Source organism: Mytilus edulis, chromosome 11 (genome assembly GCF_963676685.1).
Source record: "Mytilus edulis chromosome 11, xbMytEdul2.2, whole genome shotgun sequence".
Classification (NCBI taxonomy): Eukaryota; Metazoa; Mollusca; class Bivalvia; order Mytilida; family Mytilidae; genus Mytilus; species Mytilus edulis.
Window position 1 is genome coordinate 22,104,676 of NC_092354.1, and position 15,354 is coordinate 22,120,029.

General features: G+C 33.8%; 2 protein-coding genes across 2 annotated transcripts; one reads left to right on the forward strand and one right to left on the reverse strand.

Moving 5' to 3' along the window:
* The first annotated feature begins 967 nt into the window (after positions 1-967).
* LOC139494696 (zinc finger protein 502-like) lies at positions 968-4,572 on the forward strand. The gene is made up of 2 exons (XM_071282873.1): positions 968-1,021; positions 2,567-4,572. The coding sequence occupies exon 2, from the start codon at positions 2,711-2,713 to the stop codon at positions 3,878-3,880; it is 1,170 nt and encodes a 389-aa protein (XP_071138974.1). The 5' UTR covers positions 968-1,021; positions 2,567-2,710; the 3' UTR covers positions 3,881-4,572.
* Positions 4,573-7,602: 3,030 nt separating this feature from the next.
* On the reverse strand, positions 7,603-8,574 carry LOC139494079 (craniofacial development protein 2-like). Its single transcript, XM_071282250.1, has one exon. The coding sequence runs from the start codon at positions 8,572-8,574 to the stop codon at positions 7,603-7,605; it is 972 nt and encodes a 323-aa protein (XP_071138351.1).
* Positions 8,575-15,354: the final 6,780 nt, after the last annotated feature.

Genomic DNA, 15,354 nt, shown 5'->3' on the forward strand with positions numbered 1-15,354 from the left:
GGTAGTGTCGGTGTTGATAGATTTTGTCCTAACCGATTCCTCGTTATTACCTTAGACGTATTTTGCCAAGGCATTTGTGGGGCATCCGGGATGACCCTTTCCCATTTAAAACACACACTGAGATATTTAAAAAAAGGATATTTGATACATAGAAAAAAATACACTTTTAATACTTTGCGGACTGAGCGAATCAGGTGAGTGTGTGAGTTGGTATGTTTTATTTTGTTATATTGTATTATGTTTAGTGGAAGGTTAACTTTCTGGTAATAAGACCCTTCACGGCCTGGCTGGGGAATTGGGTAGGCTAATGCTCACATTAATCTGTTCCGATACAGGCACCAAATACTTCCTTTATACGCCATAACTCATGGTGGTGATCCTTATAAAGGATGCTTATACGGAGACAAGAAGATTAGGGAATTTAGCAGTTATTTAATTCAATGTCAAGTTTTCAATAATATGCATGCGTTCTAATCTAATCTAATCTAACTTCTTTTAAACCCCTTTGCAGGTGTTCTCTTTATGTACTGTGTTCACTTTTTATTATGAGATTAGTATATCTGTATATTCTGATGTGTGTAAATTATATTTTCAAGCGTGTAAATTAATTGTGTGTTGTACGGTCAACTTGATAATAAACTCATCATAGATACCAGGACTAAATTTTATATATACGCCAAACGCGCGTTTCGTCTACAAAAGACTCATCAGTGACGCTCGAATCCAAAAAAGTTTAAAAAAAAAAGCCAAATAAAGTACGAAGTTGAACTCAAGATAAACTCAAGATAAACGCATGTCATTTCTTTTTCAATATATCACATGTTCTTCACCATAAAGAAATAACAAATGAAGAATCATGTTCTTTCAAATTTTGTTTGTATGAAGAGCAATGAATTGTGGGCATGAATTGTGCCGTTAGTAAAGAAATCAATTGTTTACCAGGCGCTCCATAAACAATTTCAGAATCGATTATCGCCCTTTCATGTATACATTGTCAACAAAGAAACACATGCCATGAAAGGTTTGTATTTTTCATGGATATTTATGATTTATATTTATATTTTATGCATTGGGATGATGTGTTGATATTTTATTAATGTTAATCATAAAATTTTGGATAATATGTCCGTATTTTACATGCTGCGTTTTACATAAACTGGTCCGCCGTTCTATCTATGGCTTCGCACCGAAGGAACGGGTTGGGGCTATTGTCACATTGGCATTAATTGGACGAGTCTTACAAATTCAACGATTCGCTAATAAAATTGGCCAATTAAAGCGATAGGAAATTGACCTCAAATGTTAGTACTGCGATGCCGCAAAATAAACAAGTATCTGTTAATTAACCCCATGGTTGTAGCGCAGATAAATTACCAACGAGCGTGTTAACATGTTCTTGACAAACTGAGCCGGTATCTTTTGTTCCCTTAAGAACTCAGTAGGGTAATAAATGTACTAATTTTTCTTTGATTTGCTATCAGTATAATACATTATTAAACATAGCCCATGATGTACTAGTCTCGTCGAATTATTAAATCCCGTGGTCAGAATTCTGACCACGAGATTTATGCCATACCTGTTGTCAGTGTAGTGATAAGTGAACACAACAGGGGTCCAGTTTACGTTTTACATTGATGATCATTGATCACACATTTAACTCTGTATACGCCTACAGACGAATGACATTTCGGCCCGGAGACAAATCGGACCAACTAATAAAGTAATAAGTCTCAAGTTATTGCTCTTGCAAATCAATTCATATAATATTATGAACTTCTTAATTGGTTGAACATCCTACGTCTTTTAAATCATATGTTTCTTATATAAAAGTGTCAACAGATACGTCGTAAGCTCAATTTATGACATGTATAAACGAAGGCATCCCAAAACTATATATTAGAATTTGAAATCACGATTTAGTCCAAATAATTATGACGTCTTGGAAGGCTATTTTAAATATTTGCTTTGACGCCTTCCTTGGACGTAAGGCGTACTCCTCTCAAGATGTCTTAATTATTTGGACTAACATGTACAGCAGTAGTAGTTCCAAAATGACGAAGTCAAAGTGGACTGTGTGTTTGCATTTTGCCTGTCTGTCTGTGAAAATTTATTATTAAGCTTCCCACCCTTTTTCTTCGTTCTAAATGATATTGATTTGATATTTGGGTTATGGATTTATCATGACAATTAAGTTACAGATCAAGTTCGAATTTTGTTCCGTTCTGATGATTTTGTGTTTGTTTTTTAATTGAAATAAATGTCAGAATGTGGATAGAAGAAGCCAGTATATTTACAGCTACTTTTTGAATATACATTTTAAAGCTCGACTATTTTATATATTACATGGGAATGTATATAATTTCCCCGATAATAACTCATTTGCAAATCCCAATTTCTACAATCCGGATGACTTGTGCAAATTGCACCAATCATGACGTTTGAGTGTACACTTTGAAAATATTTTCAAGGATGCATTACATTCTGCAACGACGAATTTATATATATATATCGGTTGTGACTGTTGGTAGATAATAAAGTAAATGAATACACATTTATGTATTTTCAGCTGACAGGTACATGATTGGCATTGCCTCCCCATATCTCAAAATTTACAATTAAAGTAAAACATTTCAAAGATGGACTACATACAGAATAAATAAGGATATCCATTAGACAGATAAGCAACGAAGTATATAGAGTATTAGAAACTATGTCTAATAACGAAGTAAAAACTCCTGGGATTATCTCCATTGACAAGTCTTGTTGCCATGCACCACTAATTATCTCTCTTGGTGAGACTCATTGCCATGCACCACAGGATCAAACAAGATGTCAAATTGTGGAACAAACTATTTGTGATGAAGATTGGAGTTGTAATTTAAATCTAGAGACAAAAATGAGAACACATGCAGGAATTAGACCTTTTAAATTTGATGGAAATACCACAACAGACAATGATTCCATAAATGTCCAGTTGCTAGGAAAGTCCCGAAACATGAGAAAACAAACATCTGATAGACCTTTTATATGTGGTGTGTGTAATAAAACGTTTAGTCGGCAACCCTATTTACTTCAACACATGAAAAAACACACTGGTGTTAAACCGTACACATGTGATATATGTTGTAGAAGGTTAATTCATAAAACACACTTAACTAAACACATAGAAAGACACAATGGAAACAATAAACCTTTTCAATGTGATGAATGTGGCAAAGGGTTTAGTTTGAGTGATGGTTTAAAGTTTCACATCCGGAGAAAACACATTGGAAAGAAACCTCATGAATGTGATGAATGTGGTAAAGATTTTAGAGGTAGAGCCGATCTAACTGCACACATGAGGATACATACTGGTGACAAACCTTATACATGTGATGTATGTGGTAAAGTTTTTAATCACAAAGGAAACTTAGATAAACACATACAAATACATACTGGCGATAAACCTTATAAATGTGATGTTTGCGGTAAAGGATTCGGTCGAAGAGGCAGCTTAACTAGACACACGAGAACACATACTGGTGATAAACCTTACGAATGTGATATTTGCTGTAAAGGGTTCGATCAAAGCGGCAATTTAACTTCACATATGAGAACACATACTGGTAATAAACCTTACAAATGTGATATTTGCTCTAAAGTGTTTAATCAAAAAAGCATCTTAACTACACACATGAGAACACATACTGACGATAAACCTTATAAATGTGATGTTTGCAGTAAAGGATTCAATCAAAGAATCATCTTAACTACACACATGAGAACACATACTGGCGACAAACCTTATAAATGTGATGTTTGTGGTAAAGGATTCAGTCAAAGAAACAGCTTAACTAGACACATGGGGAAACATACTGGCGATAAACCTTATAAATGTTAAGTTTGTTGACAAACATGACAAACATTCATTGTTGAAGGCCGTACGGTGACCAAAGTTGTTAATGTCTGTGTCATTTTGGTCTTTTGTGGATAGTTGTCTCATTGGCAATCATACCACATCTTCTTTTTTATATGGCTGACCATATGTTACAGAACCACACGACAACACACACTGGACTGAATGGACAGTAAATAGAAAAACAAGGAGATGTGGTTTGATTGAAAATGAGACAACTATCTATCAAAGTTGATATAATCAATTGTATAGACGGCCAATAAAGAGGGCCCTCATGGGGTTTTTGATTATGTGATTACTTGACCGTTTTTTTTAATGATTATTTGATTATTAAGCCAAATATTTCATGATTATTTGATTACCTAGGACTGTATTTTTAGTTTATGATTATTTGATTACTAAAGATAAGCAAATATTTAATGATTATGTGATTATATTGGCAAAAAAATGGTGATTATGTGATTACTAGGACCCCCCCATGAGGGGCCTCAATAAAGGCCATGCATAAATAAACTACAGTCGAACTCTTGTTACTCGTGGTAAGGATGAACAGCTTAGCCGGACATCCAGTTACCCTCCATTTTTATACATACATAAAGATATTTCAAAATATTTGTTTATTTAAAGATATTAACGTTATATATATTTTTAACAAAAACATGTGTATATTACCTACATGACCTGTATATATTCATTATGTATTATGTTTTATCATGGAGTTTAGATATATTTGAAAATTATGCAATATCATGGAGTTTAGATAATTATACGAAATACGAAATACGAAATACGAAATATTTTATTAAAGAAAGCTCAATTATGAACATAATCATTAATAGCATAGATACAACAAAGAATAACATTTTAACAATCTTAACTAAAACTGATACTACACAAGTATCATGGTATGTGTGTTCCAAGGGGAGTAACTCTAGTGTAAAAAATATAAGTAATCATTTTACATATTATAATCAGCAAACAAAAATCTCACACTTATATTCTAAGTAAAAAACACATGTTTATGTACTTAGCTATACTTTTACATACATCAGTGTCTTCATTACTTAACAACCACATAAACTGAGAATGAATATTTGTGGAATTAGTAATGTTTTTATTTAAACGGTTGTAGATTAACTCCTTCCTTAAATGAGAAAATTTTTGACAACTTAATAAAAAAGGTAACTCATCTTCAACCAAATTTATATTACAGTTCTTACAAATCCTGTTATCTATAGGAGTTTTTGGTATAGTGTATCTACCAATTTCAATATGAAGTTTATGACTGCTGGTTCTGAACCTTGTCATACTCACTCTATCATTATCATTATTTACCACAGATAAATATTTTTCAAATTTAAAAATATTCTTGAATAATCTATATGTTCTCAACCTATCACTAGTGTAATTGCTGAGACCACTGTTTTTCAAATTTACACTTGAGACACTTTCTTAATACTAACAAAAAATATATATTACATTTTCTGGTGTCAAACATGCCTAAAATTTCAGAAGCATACAGTACAACTGGTTTTACAGTATGATCAAATATAAATGTAAATTTTGAATGTCACAAGGAGTATTTTAAAATATATTAGTCAATTTAAAATATGCCTTCTGACCTTTAGAATTTTATATGTGACAACTATCAGCTTTATTTACCCGACCACCTTATTTTGTACTATTTTTTTATGACATTTCTGGTGAATAATAGCATCTTTTTTTTAGTAGTTTTAGATAATGGCATGATTTATTATAAAGTTTGAAGTGGTGAAAAGGATTCAAGATGCTCATCCATACTACTTAGTACATAGAAAGTGTTCCCCAGAAAATAAACTGGTTTTTTTTTATTTCCATTTCCTGTAATTGTTGACTTTAATAAGTTCATAAACAAAATCAATAAAATGTTGATGACTCATTTCCATTGATTAAATTTTTATCAACCTTTTTGTACTGGCTTGCATTTTAGACAAGGGTTGGGAAAAATTAATATTAAATTTGTGTAGTAGTTACAATTCATTTAATTAACCAGATTACATATCCCTCATGTTGATGAGGAAAGCTTTTTCATGTCTGATTGGATAATTCTCCAGCATTCTGCCCCATATAGAAGGACTGACTTCACATTGCTGGTGTATATTCTGATCTTTGTTTTCAGACTGATTGACCTTCTCTTCCATATGGGCTGTAGTTGGCAGAATGCATATCTGGCTTTGCTTATTCTGGCTCTTATATCTTTTGCTGTTCCATTGGTGTTACTTAGCATGCTTCCAAGATATGTAAAGTCCTCAACCTCTTCTATGATGTTATGTCCCAAATATACTGGTTGTATTGTGTTACTGCTGTTGTTCATGAGCTTGGTCTTCTTCTCATTAATAGTCAGGCCTATACTTTGTGCTGTTTCATTCAGTCTGGTGGTTTTGTTCTGCAGGTTGTTTCTGTTGCTGGAAAGTAGACAGATATCATCTGCAAAATCTAAATCCTCAAGAAAAGAATTCATGGTCCATCTGATGCCTGTGATTTCATTACCCAATGTTGTTCTCATATACCAATCTATTGCTGTAATGAATAAGTAAAATTACACACCCTTGTCGTACTCCAGATGTTACTCGGAACCATTCTGACTGTTGGCCGTTATGTAATACACAGCATTCATAGTTGTTGTAGAAAGCTTGTATTAAGGTGATTATTTTAAAAGGTACACCATATGCCCTAAGGATGGCCCATAACCAACTTCTTTTAATACTGTCAAAGGCTCTACGAAAGTCAATGAAATTAAGGACTAGTATGTTTTGCCACTCTATACTTTGCTCTATTATATTTCTGAGTGTAAAAATATGGTCTATACATCCTCTACCTGATCTAAACCCTGCCTGCTTTTTCCTCAGAATTTCATCTATAGCATCATCTATTCTGTTTAAAAGTACTCTCAGTAGTATCTTGCTTGGTACTGACAGCAAAGTTATACCACGCCAGTTGTTGCAGTCACTTTGGTCTCCTTTCTTGAGTAGTTTGATTATAAGACCCTTTGCCCAATCATTTGGAATAGTGTCATGCCTCTAGATATGTCTAAACAGTTCATGAAACATGGTTGTGCTTGTTTCTATGTCTGCTTTAAGCATTGCAGCTGTTATTTCATCTAAGCCAGGTGACTTCCCGTTTTTGAGTTTAAGTATTGCCTTCCTGATCTCATCCCTTGATACTTCCCCAATATCGATGTCTAGTTCCATTCCAAACTGTTCTATAACTGGAACATCTGCCGGTGTTCTGCATTCAATGTTTCTTTAAAGTGTTCAGTCCACCTCTCCAGTTGTTGACTTTCTGAGGCTAGTATTTTACCATCCTTGGACTTACATGGTACACTGGAGCTCGTGTGCTTACCACTTAGTTCTTTCGTGATTTTATAAACATTGCTAAGTTCTCCTTTAGTAGCTGCTGTCTCTGCTTCTTTAGCAAGTGTCTCTAGGTATATTGCCTTATCTGCTTTTGCTTTACGTTTTACTTCTTTGTCTTTGACTGAATACTCTTTCCTTAGGGTAGTTTGGATTCGTTCTGATTTTGTGCTGTTCAATTTTGTCTTTATGTCTTTTTCTCTGCTGAATGCTAGTCCATGTGTCACCACTTATCCATTTCTGCCTTTCACGTTGTCGGAGCCCTAGAGTGTTTCTTGATGTTTCTTTAAACACAGTTTCAATCCTACTCCATCCCTATTCTAAGCTTTCTACAGTACTTGGCTTGTTGTCTTGTAGGTTTTCTAACACTTGAAACCTGATTCTTAGCTTGAGAATTTCAGGTTGTTTTAATTTAAATGTGTCAAATATTTCCCTCTTGTTGGTTCTATTCTTTACTGCTTTTCTTAGCTTCAGTCTAATTTTACCACAAATCAAGTGATGGTCACTACCATTGTCTGCTCCTCTCATAGCTCTCACGTCAAAAAGTGAATTTTTCCATCTTCCGTTTATCATCAAATGTTCTATCTGGTTTTTGTCACGACCATTTGGGGAGTTCCATGTGATTTTATGGATGTTTTTGTGTGGATAAAGTGTACCTCCAATAACAAGGTCGTTATCTCCACAAAAATCTACAAGTAGTTCTCCATTTTCGTTTATAGTGCCAAGTCCATGTTTGCATATAACTCTTTCTCTATCTAAGTTATCAATTCCTATTTTAGCATTCATATCACCTAAGACTATAAGGATGTCATGTCGTGGTGTTTTGCAGGTTATACTTTGGAGTTTCTCATAAAAAGTTCTTTTTGTTTCATCATCTGCATCATTTGTTGGTGCATAACATTGTATCATTGTCATTGTGGCATATTTGGAATGGAATCTTGCAACAATAATTCTCTCATCTACTGGTGACCATTCAATGAGTGCACCTTCAGCCTTTTCGTTCATTATAATAGCAACCCCTTGGTGATGTTTATTATCCTTTCTACCTGAGTATATAATCGTTTCACCTGTAGATGTAGTAACAGATCCACAGTCAGTCCACCTGCATTCGCTTACTCCAAGAATATCAATATTGTACGATTGCATCTCTTTAACTACCTGGGCAGTCTTTCCACATTCATACATGGTTCGTACGTTCCATGCTCCAATCTTTAGATGTTCTTTCGGCCCCAGGTGGTTGCTTTTCCTGTTGTTAGCTTCTAGAAAGCTTTCACTAACAACGTTCATGCTGTTGCCTTGACAACGTGCATCCACTGGTATACCGTTGCAATTGTTTATGTTTACTGGTCTGGTTTCCGTAACTAGAGTTTTTTTTATGAGACGAGATAGTTAGTCTTGTGCTGAACCCCCTAACCTGGAGGGCCAGTGGATTTGTAGTTGAGGTTCCATTCCCCTAGATCGAATGCCGGCCTAGGTTTACGAGCAAAGATCTACCCGAATTGGTATCAGAGTTGTCTCTCCTAGATGGATTGCCTTTCTGGGCTATCAACCCCCATCTGACTGGCTATTTACCCATAGCTGGGACAAGGTTAATGAGTGCTAGGGCATATCCACACGCCGATGGGCCTACACACTGCATCAACAGGGCCATTGTTGCTCCACGATCTCCATCAGTTAAGCCTAGCATCGAATGAGACCAGTATCCGTGTGTTACCACGAGGAGGCACCAATGGAGTATTGGTAGTGTAGAGGCTATGTACTGACAGGAGAGACTGACGCACTCGGCTCTCTTTTCACATACAAATACGGCTAATGTAACAACATTAACGGTACCAATTTTCCTGCACCAGATGGCATTTTGACAATACATGTCTCTTCAGTGATGCACGTGGCCAAAATATTTGAAATCCAAAGCTTATATAAAAGATAAAGCTATAATCCAAAAGGTCCAAAAGTAAAGCCAAATCCGTGAAATACTGATGTTTTTGTAATCTAACAGCCTAGGATAAGAAAATCCTTAGTTTTTCCAAAAATTCAAAGTTTTGTAAACAGGAAATTTATAAAAATGACCACATAATTTATATTCATGTCAACACCGAGGTAGGCTGGTGATATCCTCGGCACGAAACAGCAGTGGCATCGACCCAGTGGTGTAAATAGTTATCAAAGGTACCAGGATTATAATTTTGTACACCAGAAATTTAAGATTGGAATCCACAAGCAGTCTTTCAATGTGTTTTTATTTTTTTTATTTTTACATTAACTTCTATTTGTATCAATCTGATGAGTTGAGACTTATTCAACTGATCTTTATAATTCGTTCTTATGTTGTACTGCAACACCACTGTCACAGGTTAGGGGGAGGATTTGGATTCAGCTGACATGTTTGATCACGCCATATTCTGTATGTGTCTGTCTCAAGTCAGGAGCCTGTAATTCAGTGGTTTTCGTTTGATGATGTGTTACTTATTTGTTTTAGTTCTTTTTTTGAACGTTATTCAGATCACTACTTTTCTCGTTTGAATTGTTTCACAATTAGAATTTCAGGGCCTTTTATTGCTAACTAAGCGGTATGGGCTTTGCTCATTGTTGAAGACCGTTCTGTGTCATATGGTCTCTTGTTGAGATGTGTCTCAATGGCATTGATACCAAATGTTCTCTATATATTAAACTCAGAACTTCAGTTGAGACAGGCTATTGACAAACTTTTTACTGGACAATGAACAAACTAAGTCATAAAATTTTATCGTACACTTGGTCTTCCTCATTGTAATGGTCACAAAAGCTTTTTGCCTTTTTTTAATGAGAATTTTCTAATTCAGGAATAGATTATCATAGCTGTTTTTTGTAAAATAAATTAGGAATGTTTGGTTCTAAATATGCTCTCCAACTTCGTTCTTAATTTGACTTTTTAAATATCTTTTTATGATTTGAGCGTCACTGACGAGTCTTTTGTAGACAAAACACTCGTCTGGCGCAACAATTAAACATGTTAAATTTCAATCCTGGTATCTATGATTAGTTTGTTTATATTCTATAAAAAAGCGGAAGGTTTGGCTAGCCACAAAACCAGGTGCAACTCACCATTTTAGTGTTGTGTTTCTATTGTGTCGTGGTTCACCTCTTATATTTGATGTGTTTGCCTCAGTTTTAGTTTGTAACCAGGGTTTGTTTTCTTTTTAATCAATTTATGAATTTCAAACAGCGGTATACTGTTGTTGCCTTTATCTATGTCATTACAAATCTAAATTCATTCAAAAAATGCAAGAATTAATTGTATAATAATAACAAGAGTGCACACGATGAAATGTCTCGCCTTCTATACTAATCATTGATATTATGTTGATAGTCTTAAGTATAAAGCTTTATTCCAACTGTCTCATAAACTAAACATTAACCAAGATAACTAAACAAAGACCAATGAACCATGAAAATGAGGTCAAGGTCAGATGAACCATGCCAGGCAGACATGTACAGCTAACAATGTTTCTATACAACATATATAGTTGACCTATTACTTATAGTTTAAGAAAAATAGACCAAAAAACAAAAACTTAACACTGTGCAATGAACCGTGAAAATGAGGTCACGGTCAAAAGAAACCTGCGCTACTGACATAAAGATCATAAAATATTTTCATACACCAAATATAGTTGACCTATGGCATATAGTATTAGATAAAAAGACCAAAACTCAAAAACTGAACTTTGACCACTGAACCATGAAAATGAGGTCAAGGTCACATGACATCTGCCCGCTAGACATGTACATCTTACAATCATTCCATACAACACATATAGTAGACCTATTGCATATAGTATGAAAAAAACAGACCAAAACACAAAAATTTAACTATAACCACTGAACCATGAAAATGAGGTCAAGGTCACATGACATCTGCCCGCTAGACAGGTACACCTTACAATCATTACATACAACAAATATAGTAGACCTATTGCATATAGTATGAAAAACACAGACCAAAACACAAAAATTTAACTATAACCACTGAACCATGAAAATGAGGTCAAGGTCACAAGACATCTGCCCGCTAGACATGTACACCTTACAATCATTCCATACAACAAATATAGTAGACCTATTACATATAGTATGAAAAAAACAGACCAAAACACAAAAATTTAACTATAACCACTGAACCATGAAAATGAGGTCAAGGTCAGATGACACCTGCCAGTTGGACATGTACACCTTACAGTCCTTCCATACACCGAATATACTAGCCCTATTGCTTATAGTATCTGAGATATGGACTTGACCACCAAAACTTAACCTTGTTCACTGATCCATGAAATGAGGTCGAGGTCAAGTGAAAACTGTCTGACAGACATGAGGACCTTGCAAGGTATGCACATATAAAATATAGTTATCCTATTACTTATAATAAGAGAGAATTCAACATTACAAAAAATCTGAACTTTTTTTTCAAGTAGTCACTGAACCATGAAAATGAGGTCAAGGACATTTGACATGTGACTGACGGAAACTTCGTAACATGAGGCATCTATATACAAAGTATGAAGCATCCAGGTCTTCCACCTTCTAAAATATAAAGCTTTTAAGAAGTTAGCTAACGCCGCCGCCGCCGTAGCCGCCGCCGCCGCCGGATCACTATCCCTATGTCGAGCTTTCTGCAACAAAAGTTGCAGGCTCGACAAAAACACATAATAATTACAATGTTTCATTATCAACATGATAAATATACAGATTGATTCCCTGCAACAAAAATAACAAAAACAAAACAAAGTACAAGGATGCCCCATTCACACTACCATTTTCTACATCAACACATAGACATAAAGACATTCTGACATATTTAACACATTGACATATCGTAAAAAATACATATAAATATATTATACAACAAATGAGGAGAAATTATCTATGAGTGTGTGTATGTATACATTTTTTTTCACAATATGAAAAAATCAAAACTTTCAAACTTTTTTTTCGGAAAAGGGCAACAGTCTGCCATGTTAAACCGTTTATTAGGGAAGGGCAGCTATGAATCATTTTTTCTTACATTCTTCACTTGGTTTTGACAGCCTGCAGCTGTTTTGGATTTGATTTGCCTGATGTAATATTATATTGATATTTTGGGAGACGACTTTCCTGATATGGAACTTGCGCCCTTTTTACACTTATCGTGATTGTTTTTTTGGAAGAACAAAAAAAAATCAAAAAAATCTTAGTGTTTCGTGTTTTGTTTACTACACGTGAGTTCTTAAGTTGTGAGTTTTTATTTTTTTTCCAAAGTCTTTAATGTGTTGTGGTTTTACTTTTGTAAAAAAAAGTGTTTATTTTGTCTTTCTTGCTTTTGTTTCGTTGCATTGCTAATTACATAGATGATTGCTTTGATGTGTAAGGTAGTAGTAGCTAATAAATATACACAAGTGTATAAATGAATCTTAATGTCCATCGCTGAAGATAGAGATTAGATACTGCTTCCCGATAGCCCGGTGTCAATTATTTAATGACAAATTGCCAAAAATTATGTATGCGCCAGAAAAAAAAGACTGTCGCATACTTTTGTAACCTACATTGGGATTATTAAAAGAAACAAAATATTATATATGAAATTCCCACATATACCTAGAGACCAGTTTGAGTCATGGTCCTTTTGTTCAGTGAGGATTGTCGTGGTCTGTGTATTGACCCCGACTGCCCTCACTGACCATGAGACCACCGAATAATCAATCTGGTAATAAAATTTTAAACTGTATCCCATTATTGACACCGTGACTTCGGGAACTACTAATACCATACGTTTTGGACCCAGAAATTGGCGTCCTGATGCAAATGAGGCATATTGTGTTTAACTTTGTAGTATAATGAAAGAAACATGTGCGACCAGCAGTATTATTTTCACTTATCTTGCTGCATTTTATTTTTTAAAATCTAAAATAAGTTTAATAAACATTTTATCCATTAACAAGTTTTCTTGGGTTTTTTTTTGTGGGGACAGATCTCAATGAGTTCTTCCTAATGTAGGTAGACCCCTTTTATTTTATGTAAAAAAATAAAAATCAAGTTATTGTACAAGTATTATAAAAGTAATACTTTTAGAGTATCATTCTATTCGTGCTTTTTACGTATGTATCAATTGGTAAAAAATTATATCCAGTTAGGATATTTTTTAATTGAAAATTCTGTATTTGTAATTTTCTTAAACGGTCAAATAAAATAGATCGTTCTGCGATATATAATTTGCAGTGTAGTAAGAAATGTTCTACTGTTTCTTCAACACGACACTCCTCACACAATTGAGTGTCAGATATGCCTATTTTATGCAGATGTTTGTTCAATGGTATATAACCAGTTCTTAATTTAAAAATCAGTCTTTCTTTGTATCTGGACATTTTTTGTATTTTTATGTCAAAATTAATTTTTGGACTTATTTGATACAATGCTCTATCTTTCTCTTTATCCCATTCTTCTTGCCACATATTTTTCATTAAATTTTTACACAATGTTTTAAAATCATCTTTGGACAACGGTACAAAGATATTAATATTTTGAAAACTTAATGCCTGTTTAGCATGAAAATCAGCCAACTCATTGCCTTGTATTCCTAAATGACTCGGTATCCATTCAAAAGTTTTATTTGTACCTGACTGATACAATGATCTTAGTAAAAAATGAATATCTAGTAAGAATTGGTTTCTTATCTTGTTTAAAGGTATCTTCAGTGCTTGAAGCGCTGATAGAGTCTACAAAAATCACAACGTTAAAAGGTAAAAAGTCTTGTAACCATGATATACATAAATAAATTGCTGTCAATTCACACATAAAAATAGAAAGGTGATTGTACAACTTAAATCCCTTATTGATTTTTAACTGTGGAATGACAAAGGCACAACTAGCATTGCTGTTTGGATCTTTTGACCCGTCAGTGAATACTTTTAAATGGTGTTTATATTGAGTTTCTATCATAATATTGGCTTCACTTTTAATTAGATGTGGTAAATCCTTTTTAGAAATGTAATCTTTTAAATACATGTTTACTATAGGTACTGTAAAATGCCATGGGGGGATTTGACTTTCTCTATATATAACTACGTTATTTTCTGAGAAATTATTTCCTTTTAAAGTCTCTTTTGCAATTAATGTAAATGGTTTACGTTTAATATCTTTACTATAAAATTCAAAAGTAGCTGTATCTTGAATTGATTTTTTAGCTGGATGGTTGTTTTCGAATGTAGAAATATTTAAATATGATTTTGCGATTAACGCTTTTCTTCTGATTTCGTAAGGAGGGTCTCCCATTTCCACCTGAAGGGCTTTTAACGATGCTGACTTCATGGAGCCTGTACATAAACGTTAAGATTGTGTTTGTATCTTATCTAGTATTTTTTTAATAGATGCAGAGGCTGTATTGTATACCTCACAACCATAGTCTATTTTTGATCTGATTAAAGCAATATAAATTTTTCTTAGAGTATAACTTGTTGCTCCCCATTTCGTTCCCGTTAAAAGTTTCATACAGTTTAAAATTTTTGTACATCTTGTATTAATATACTGAACATGACTATTCCAAGTAAGATGTCTATCAAAAATAATTCCAAGAAATTTAACAAATCTATTAAAATATTTCAATATAGGAATGTTTGTCCTAGTACTTATCTTCCCTAACATCTTTTTTACATTATGCCATAGATCTGAAATGTTATTATTACAATTAAGACTGGTACAGTAATTTGACCAATGGTTGTCCTGTGTATCTTTTAATACTTTTTTACAAAATCTTTCTTTATCTTTATAAATTTTGAAATCATTCCCATTTCCGGTATGTCTTGCTCTATTTCTAGCTTTGTTTCTAGCTTTTATAGCTGAAGTACATTCCTTTGTCCACCAAGGAACACAAGGTTTGTTTGTTTTATGAAATTTCTTAATAGGAATATGGGTACATGCTATATTAATCAATTCAGTGGTTAATGTATTGTTAGTTTGCTGTATATCGTCTGTAATTAAATTCTCTGTAAATTTAATGTTACATTCTTTCGTAAAGCTTTTCCAATTTGCTCTCTTAAAATTCCATTTGGGGGA

Excerpts from the sequence above, each read along its gene's own strand:
- LOC139494079 (XM_071282250.1), bottom strand. The coding sequence starts at position 8,574 with ATGAACGTTGTTAGTGAAAGCTTTCTAGAAGCTAACAACAGGAAAAGC.
- LOC139494696 (XM_071282873.1), top strand. The coding sequence starts at position 2,711 with ATGTCTAATAACGAAGTAAAAACTCCTGGGATTATCTCCATTGACAAG.